The sequence below is a fragment of the Oryza brachyantha genome, chromosome 10, assembly GCF_000231095.2.
Source record: "Oryza brachyantha chromosome 10, ObraRS2, whole genome shotgun sequence".
In the NCBI taxonomy this organism is placed as follows: Eukaryota; Viridiplantae; Streptophyta; class Magnoliopsida; order Poales; family Poaceae; genus Oryza; species Oryza brachyantha.
Window position 1 is genome coordinate 16,216,926 of NC_023172.2, and position 8,129 is coordinate 16,225,054.

Sequence of the window (8,129 nt, forward strand, 5' to 3'; positions counted from 1 at the left end):
AGAATAGAAAATCTTATAATATGAAATAGAGGTAATATTATTTACACTAGATTAGAAGTTTGTGGACACAATAAATTCGACCTGTTACTGGGGGATGTAAAGTGAACTTTAACCTTTCCTTGTTGTATGGTTGATGGGTCTGATATGAGACCGGCCCATGATTTGTTCCTTGACCTACCTCGGTCCGAGTTCGACCCGAACGTGGAGATGGGGAGGCGTCACGGCGGCCGCGGCCGCGGAGGAGGCGGAGGCGAAGAGGATGACCTGCATCTGCACAAGGCCGCGCGGTCGGGCGATTTGGCGGCGGTGGAGTCGCTCTGCGAGGCCAACCCTCTCGCCCTCAGCTCCAGAGATCGCCTCTCCCGCACGCCGTAAGGAGAAGATCCCCCCCCCCCTCCCCTTCCTCCGATCCGATCTAGATGTCCTTGTCTATCTCTGTCGGCGAACCCCAGGTCTTGGGAAGGTGCCAATCGTTTTCTGTATTTCTTGCTGTTGCGAATAACTCATAGCCCTATCTGCTACTGTAATTCATCATGCGATTGACCCACTTCTGTTGAAACTTGCAAAGCCTGCTGCAATCTATTGCCATGATTCATGTTAATATCAGATGCATTATTATCGACTTTTTCGCCTTGCCGTAGCTAGCCTTTCTCAAAGCAGTCCACACCACGGTTAAACTTAAACTTATCACTCTCTCATGTTCTCATGTAGAGAATCGCACATAGTGGTGGGCTGGTGGCAGTGGGCACATTGTTTGGCAAATGAAAAATAATTTCTGAATAAAACTTTTATATACATGCTCTTAGCGATCTAAAAGCCAAGGCTAAAAATAAACTACGATTAAAAAACCCGAAAATCGACTCTAAATGTAAGGTTAAAAATTTGAATTTTGCCTTATAAAGTATAAGGGTTAAGCGAAAAGATTGGGCTGCACTTCTCTATGGTCACACTCACTGTTTCACCTGGTTTGATGCCAATTTTTTATTTCATGTGTGTAAGATAGTTTAAGCTTACGTTAATCTACAAATATTCTGTTATCTACGCATTTATATTTTCTTTCTAGTAGATGGTGGTTTCTTCAGTTGATCAGTTCTCTTCTGATTTGGGGGTAACATGTAATTTTGTTTCATCTGGCACTTGCTTTTCCACATCTGAGTGCATCACATGTGTTGATTTGCATGGGCAGAATTCATTACTGCTGTATCAGTGTTATCACTTGTGGTTCTGCTGTATGAGTATCATATCATGAGATGCGATAAGCTTGCTCAAGCACTATCAATTTTCTCAGTTTTGGCAATCTCATTGACATGGTGTTTCTTTTGTTCATTTAGACTCCATTTGGCAGCATGGGCTGGCCATGTTGACGTTGTCAAGTGCCTTTGCAAGCACAAAGCTGATGTCGGAGCTGCAGCAATGGATGACACTGCTGCAATCCATTTCGCCTCTCAGAAAGGCCATGTAGAGGTTGTCCGTGAGCTTCTGGTATCTGGTGCCTCTGTGAAAGCAAAGAACAGGAAAGGCTTCACGGCGTTGCATTTTGCTTCGCAGAACTCCCACCTGGAGCTTGTGAAGTATTTAGTGAAGAAAGGCGCAGACATCACCCTGAAGACAAAAGGGGGGCAGACAGCTCTACATGTTGCAGAGAAGGATGATGTTCGTGCTTTCCTGAAAGAATGCGAGCTGTCATTGAAGAAGGGAGGTGAGCTGCCATCGGAGAAGAAGGATGACTCCGCGTCGACGATTGCTGAGAAGCCTGGCGATGACGGAGCGGCCACAAAAGATGGAGACGAGGTGGGGCTAGGCGAGAAGAGGAAAAATGATGGGATTGCTGCTGGGTCAAGGTCGCCGGAACTGAAAAAGACCAAAGTTTCACTAGGGCATCTAGTAAGTGCAAACGACCTGGACGAAGACGAAGAGGAAGAAGCTGACTAGAGTACTTGAGGATGCAAGAATGCAGTTGATGATCGTTTTGTCGATCTATCCTTTGTTCGTATGGCAAACTGGGATGTGGACATAACTGTAAGAGTTAATAGTTTGGATGATGCTCCATCAACATGATGCTAACTCTATTTCTGGCTGTGTAGCATATAGGGTTGGCAATGGGACGAGTGAGGGTCTGGTTGAACCAGAAGTCCAGAACGGTCTCCGCCTGAAAGAAGAGATCGGGGGAAAATTATCCTCCGTCCCCACCCGACCGAGGCCCTGTTCTTGCGAGAGACAGAGGCGTCGCCTGCTGCTCGTCATCTCATGAGGCCGAGCGCCGCGCCAAGTCGCTGAGTTGCCTTACTGTACGCGCCGCCTACTGGATGCTCGCCTGCGTCGACGGCCAGGCAGGCAGAGATAACCACAGGGGAACCACCTTCTAGGTTTCAGTTTTAGGTTTGCTCCCGAATCCTCGTGGATCTAAAATAACCCCCGGCCCCGCGGGGGAACTGCTGCCCCAGCTAGCATACTAGCTTGAGGACACGATTTCGTTTATTTTTTCTTAAAAAAAAAGTAGAGAAAAGAAAGAAAGAAAGAAAGGAAGGAAAATGCCCAAATGGAGGCGAAGGCCCAAGATCTGAAAGGCCGGCCCAAAAGAGCAACAAGGCAGGCGGAGTTGAGTTATCCATTTCACATCTCAATCTCTTCGCCTTGCTTACGCTAGCTCTCTCCTGCTGTGCCGCTGCCGCCGCCGCCGCCGCCGCCGGCCGCTCAATCCAACCCACCCGGCGGGCGACGGCAGGCAGGGTTTTGTGATAGCGATGGCGGCTGCGAGTGCCACTGCCTCGCTCTCCGCAGCGGTGGCCTCTCACCGTCCTAGACACCAGCGACGGCTTAGCGCTCTCCCACGGGCCCCCGCGCCACCGCCGCGCTCCCTCAGGCTGAACAGTCTCAACTCCCCTCGCGTGGCCTCCTCTCCCTCTCTGTGGGAGGCCAGCGTACGAGCTGAGTCCGACTCGCACGGAGCCGGAGGCGGGGGCGACGTCATGGGGCTCCTCCTCCGGGAGCGCATCGTCTTCCTCGGCAACGAGATCGAGGATTTCCTCGCCGACGCAGTCGTCAGCCAGCTCCTCCTCCTCGACGCTGTTGACCCCGACTCTGACATCCGCCTCTTCGTCAACTCCCCTGGCGGATCACTCAGGTGCCACATCTTTCTCTTCCCTTTTGTTTTCTGCCACATATATTGAAATGGTGGTTTAGGGCTGAGGTAAACCAAGAGACAATTATTGGGCTATATGAATAAGAGTCACACTATGGCATTTGTTTTTCCTTGTAAATGAACTTATTTCCAAGTTCCATCTATAGTTAATATCAGTGCTCATGCTTTACTTCAAAAGAACCTTGGAGAGCAACAAACATTTTTGTTGAAATACTAATTGAACTGTTAATGTATTTGAATTCAATTCATGTTATAAATCAACATCAGTATTTGGTCTGATGAGGTTACACACCATCCCGCACACCATAAGAAAGAAAAGATGCGGCACAATATTATGAGGTTATGTGAATGTAAACCTTCCTCCCATCTATCTTTCCTCTGTAAAAATATCTTGTTGCAGTTTGGAGTTGGTAATGATGTTTTTGTCACTTCATGAATGATGTATGTTCATATGTGATGCTTAAATTTGTGTTTCCTTGTAGCATAGTGCTTGTTTATTTGTGTAAGTTAGTTGAGGAATGCCTTCTCCGTTTTTTTTTTTGAAATGGACCTTCGATAGGACTAGTTAATTCAGAAGAATGATTATGTCTAATTATTCAAGTAGGAGATAAAAGTTCATCAACCAAGAGCAAGCAGTTGTAGCTTGTAGGGAGGTCATTACATTAAATCTTTAGTTAGCTCTTGGCAGTCTAGCAGATCTGCTGATGCAAATATCTTTGCATTTTGTGACTGACTCCTACATTTCTCTCTCAGTGCGACAATGGCCATCTACGATGTAATGCAGCTTGTGAGGGCAGATGTTTCCACTGTTGGATTGGGCATAGCTGGTTCCACTGCTTCTATAATCCTTGGTGGTGGCACAAAGGGCAAGCGATTCGCCATGCCCAACACCAGGATAATGATCCATCAGCCTGTGGGAGGTGCGAGTGGGCAGGCCTTGGATGTAGAGGTTCAGGCCAAGGAGATATTGACGAACAAGAGGAATGTCATCCGGCTTATATCAGGTTTCACGGGACGCACTCCGGAACAGGTTGAGAAAGACATTGATAGAGACAGATATATGGGTCCTCTTGAGGCTGTTGATTATGGGCTCATCGACGGTGTAATCGACGGAGACAGTATCATCCCACTTGAGCCTGTCCCGGAGAGAGTGAAGCCGAAATACAACTACGACGAACTGTACAAGGATCCACAGAAGTTCCTTACACCTGATGTCCCAGATGATGAGATATACTAAGCTAGGTAATTATCCTGTCGTTTGCATTTGGCACGGCAAGGGAGCTGCTTGCTATCATTATCAAACAAAGATGATGATCCCAGCACTAGTTGATTTTTCCTGCTGTATAATAACCGACTACCATATGATGATTGTTGAGCAGGCAGTTAGACTTATTGGTTGTGTTTGTCGATGAAATGCATGCCTTTTGGTCCGAATTTGGATGATTGGTGAGGTGGGTGCTGTGTACTGGCCATTTGACCGTTTGATTTGTCCAAATAAACTCTAGAAAAAGAAACAGAAGCTTCCTCGTTCAGTTCATTCACGTTCCTGATTCATGCATCTGTATAGCGCGTGTAAGAAAAGGTCTACAACGACCGATAAAATCATTCAGTTCCAGATGAAAGTAAGAGCGACAGAGTGTTTATCCGAAAAGTAAGGACTTGTTTAGTTTCCAAATTTTTTTTTAAAAAACATCACATCGAATTTTTGGATACTTAAATAAAACATTAAATATAGATGAACCAAAAAACTAATTGCACAGTTATGAAAGAAATCTTGAGACGAATCTTTTGAGTCTAATTAGTCCATGATTAACCATAAGTGCTATGGTAATCAACCTGTGCTAATGACGGATTAATTAGGCTCAAAAGATTCGTCTCGGCTAGCGTAAAATTCGTTTTTTCATTCGTGTCCGAAAACCAATTCCGACTTCCGATCAAACGTTCGATGTGATATTTTCGTCAACAAATTTTGGCAAATAAACACCACCTAACGCTAGTTTTTTCTCGGAAAAGCACACGTGCAATTTATTCACTGGACTTTGCCCCCTAAGCACACAGCGACAGGGAGAAGAATCCGACGTAACCCGTAAATCGTAATAATCCTGTATAAACACCCAGGCACAACACAATGAATACAACATGATCAGTCAGTCGAAGAAATAAAACCAAATAATTCACCAAGGCACATCATCAATGGAAGGCGCCTACGGTTGGGACAAGAACCGGAGATCCTGCACCTATGCTACTCTCGACTCTGAGAGCGAGTGGATCCCAGAACGGGACGTCAGTGTATCTCCCGGTTTTCAGTCTCATTCCGGTACTAGTATCACCCTGGCCCTCAGCTGCTGCCTTTGCCGCTGCCCTCTTCAATCTGATACGTTCCGCTCTCGAACCAATTGTTTGGCCCAATATTGAGGCAGCTATGGTAAGGACCATGGCTGTCTTGGGCATCAACACAGACTTCCTGAGCATGCCTATGAAAGGTACTGCCGCATGGACTGCAGCAAACCACTGCACTGAGAATTTCTCTGTATGCTCCCTCCAGATGCCAAGGGGAACGTTTGCTGCCATACCAAGCAACGCAATCACCAGTATTTTCGTTGGCAGGGGTTGAGGACGAAGCCCCTTCGCGAAGGCTGTGCGTGATAGTGCTGCACGGGCAGCAACTACCGCAGGTGGACATCTCAGTTTCATGCCAGCCGGGGGTGTCATCATCTTTGCGACGAGGGGCACAACACCACTTAATGCCCTGTATGACTTCGCCAGGGGGCATTGACCCATTTCCAGCCACTCATTGCTCAGTGCTTCATGGTTATTAGGCTGACCTTTGTTCTGAAATGCCAGAGAAAGCAAAATCAGATAAATGTAAGGCACACCTCTAGTAGCCAATGGGGTAAACCGTTCATTCCATATGCTAATTTTAGTGTTCACTGTTTTGGGAAGTTCATAAAGATCATGTCCAGCATTTTGTTTACTGCTCCCAAAATGATCTTCCTTTCTTTTCGTATTGAAATTGGTCTCATCTAAAGAACCATCCAGCAGGATGCTAGAACATTGACAAATGATTTTTTGAAGAACTATCCTGACACATCAAACTTGATATTGAAAGATTTTCAACAATGAAAATCTGGAAAAAGTGCCTGAGCAAAGAGAACAAAAAATTACCTGGGGAAGGTTGTTGGGCTTCTTTTGGTTACTGTTCTTCTTATTGCGCTTGCTTGAAAAATCACCAAAGCTGAAAAACCCTCCAAATGCAGATAGACTGATGGTAGCGGCTTTAGCAGCCAAGGGATTAAATTCAGGATTGGGCTTTGGCAATGGCGTCTCAATCTTTGCAAACGATCCCTCTGAAAGTGGTACAACTCCGTCTTGGCCATGGAAAACTCGGAATGCCATGTCAAAATTGGGCCCATCTTCAAAAATTGGACCCTTAACTCCTCTTGCCTTTACAAGCAACACATGATACAGTTCAGTAATGGTATTCAAAAATAAATCAAAATTTTCAGAGATGTGTGTGATTACGTAATGAGAGAGGGTTGAAGGTAAAGGGCATACAGGAATAGGAAAGTTAACGGAGGAGAATGAAAAACTCGTGGGCTCATTGATGTTCCTTAGGAATGGGCATCTTTCAATTCCATGTTGGACAGTGTTCTCTTCCAAGCACAGGGGTTCACCGAAAGCTCTACGGGAAAAGGGATCCATATGAATATCACCACAAACCGACCTGTGAACGTAAGCAGAGAGTAGTGTGAGTATGACATGTCAAAACAGAAAGAAATGATGCTGCCAAGTGCTCTACCGTGGTAGGTGCATACTCAACTTGATGAGTAAAACATTTATAAAAGAATATTTGGGAAAAATCAATATAACTTCCTGAGTTCTAGTGGAAACAATAACCAGAGGGATAGATATCATAGACAAGCAAAATTGATGTGGAGGTACACAGCACACATAGAGTCGTAAACTAGATTATTCCTACCGGTGGAATTAAAAGGATGGTTTTGAAGCCTAACATTTGTGAATCCGCATAGGCATAGGCAATCTTTACAATTGAGGAAACATGGTATGGGAGTAACCGGAAGCCTTAGATATGAATCCCCGGTTGCATTGCGGATTATTTCAGTAGTTGTAGGCTACTCGCCTAGTGGACAGGCAGGAAGCTGGGCAGTATTTGTTAGCCATGCTGCCGAAAGCGCATTCACCAGCACACCTACCCGGCAACCACCACTACCCAAATAAAATCTTCTCTTGCTCGTTGAAACGGTATCATGAACATCCATCCTACCTGGAAACGATGTAACTACGACAGGGAAACCAAGAAATCCAATCTAAGATTAGCCTTTCTGCGTGCTCTCCCTGCTTGAGCATCCATCCACGCTAAATCCAATTCGGAATTTGTTTGACGGGCAAAAAAATCGAAGGAAGGAGGAATAACTAAACAAAGAAATAAGTGATCCACCCTAATCGTGATCCTAACAATACATAATCCTAGCTAGATCTGCGATCCTAAATTCGTAATCATGATCCTAAATTCCTACTACTAACCGTTCACCGCCCCGCCAAAAAAAACTAGCCCTACTATAGAGGAGAGAAAGGCCCCAAAATCGTAATCGTAACAATCCATAGGGGAGAAGGGAAGAGCAAGTGGTCACCTCTGCTAGGGATTCGGAGCCGAAGAGGAAGAGAGGGGAGGCGCGTGGGGAGCACAACACAGATTTTGTGAAATGGCAATCACAGCAGCGGAGGAAGAGAAGAGGAAGAAAGAGAGGAGGAGATGGTCGTGGGGTGGTTGGCATATAGTATTTGCAGCCACGGTGGTTGGCGGCCACAAGACCTGGCTCTCATGCTTGCCACTTGCGACCTGCCTGCGACTTTGACCTAGCCACCATAGCAGGCACAACAGCTGCACACTCATGTTTTCCACGCCACGCGACCTTGTATTGTATTCATATCATTCACTCGTTTTTCTTTGTTTCTTCTTTATTTC

General features: G+C 45.8%; 3 protein-coding genes across 3 annotated transcripts; 2 read left to right on the top strand and 1 right to left on the bottom strand.

Moving 5' to 3' along the window:
* The first annotated feature begins 174 nt into the window (after positions 1-174).
* LOC102710735 (ankyrin repeat domain-containing protein 29) lies at positions 175-2,064 on the top strand. The gene is made up of 2 exons (XM_006662582.2): positions 175-371; positions 1,332-2,064. The coding sequence occupies exons 1-2, from the start codon at positions 208-210 to the stop codon at positions 1,930-1,932; spliced, it is 765 nt and encodes a 254-aa protein (XP_006662645.1). The 5' UTR covers positions 175-207; the 3' UTR covers positions 1,933-2,064.
* A 514-nt stretch (positions 2,065-2,578) lies between these two features.
* LOC102703618 (ATP-dependent Clp protease proteolytic subunit 4, chloroplastic) lies at positions 2,579-4,576 on the top strand. The gene is made up of 2 exons (XM_006662052.3): positions 2,579-3,124; positions 3,896-4,576. The coding sequence occupies exons 1-2, from the start codon at positions 2,745-2,747 to the stop codon at positions 4,377-4,379; spliced, it is 864 nt and encodes a 287-aa protein (XP_006662115.2). The 5' UTR covers positions 2,579-2,744; the 3' UTR covers positions 4,380-4,576.
* Positions 4,577-5,258: 682 nt separating this feature from the next.
* Positions 5,259-8,115, bottom strand: LOC102703901. Its single transcript, XM_006662053.3, has 4 exons — positions 7,795-8,115; positions 6,698-6,866; positions 6,308-6,586; positions 5,259-5,974 (listed from the first exon to the last, which is right to left on the bottom strand). The coding sequence occupies exons 2-4, from the start codon at positions 6,842-6,844 to the stop codon at positions 5,333-5,335; spliced, it is 1,068 nt and encodes a 355-aa protein (XP_006662116.1). The 5' UTR covers positions 6,845-6,866; positions 7,795-8,115; the 3' UTR covers positions 5,259-5,332.
* Positions 8,116-8,129: the final 14 nt, after the last annotated feature.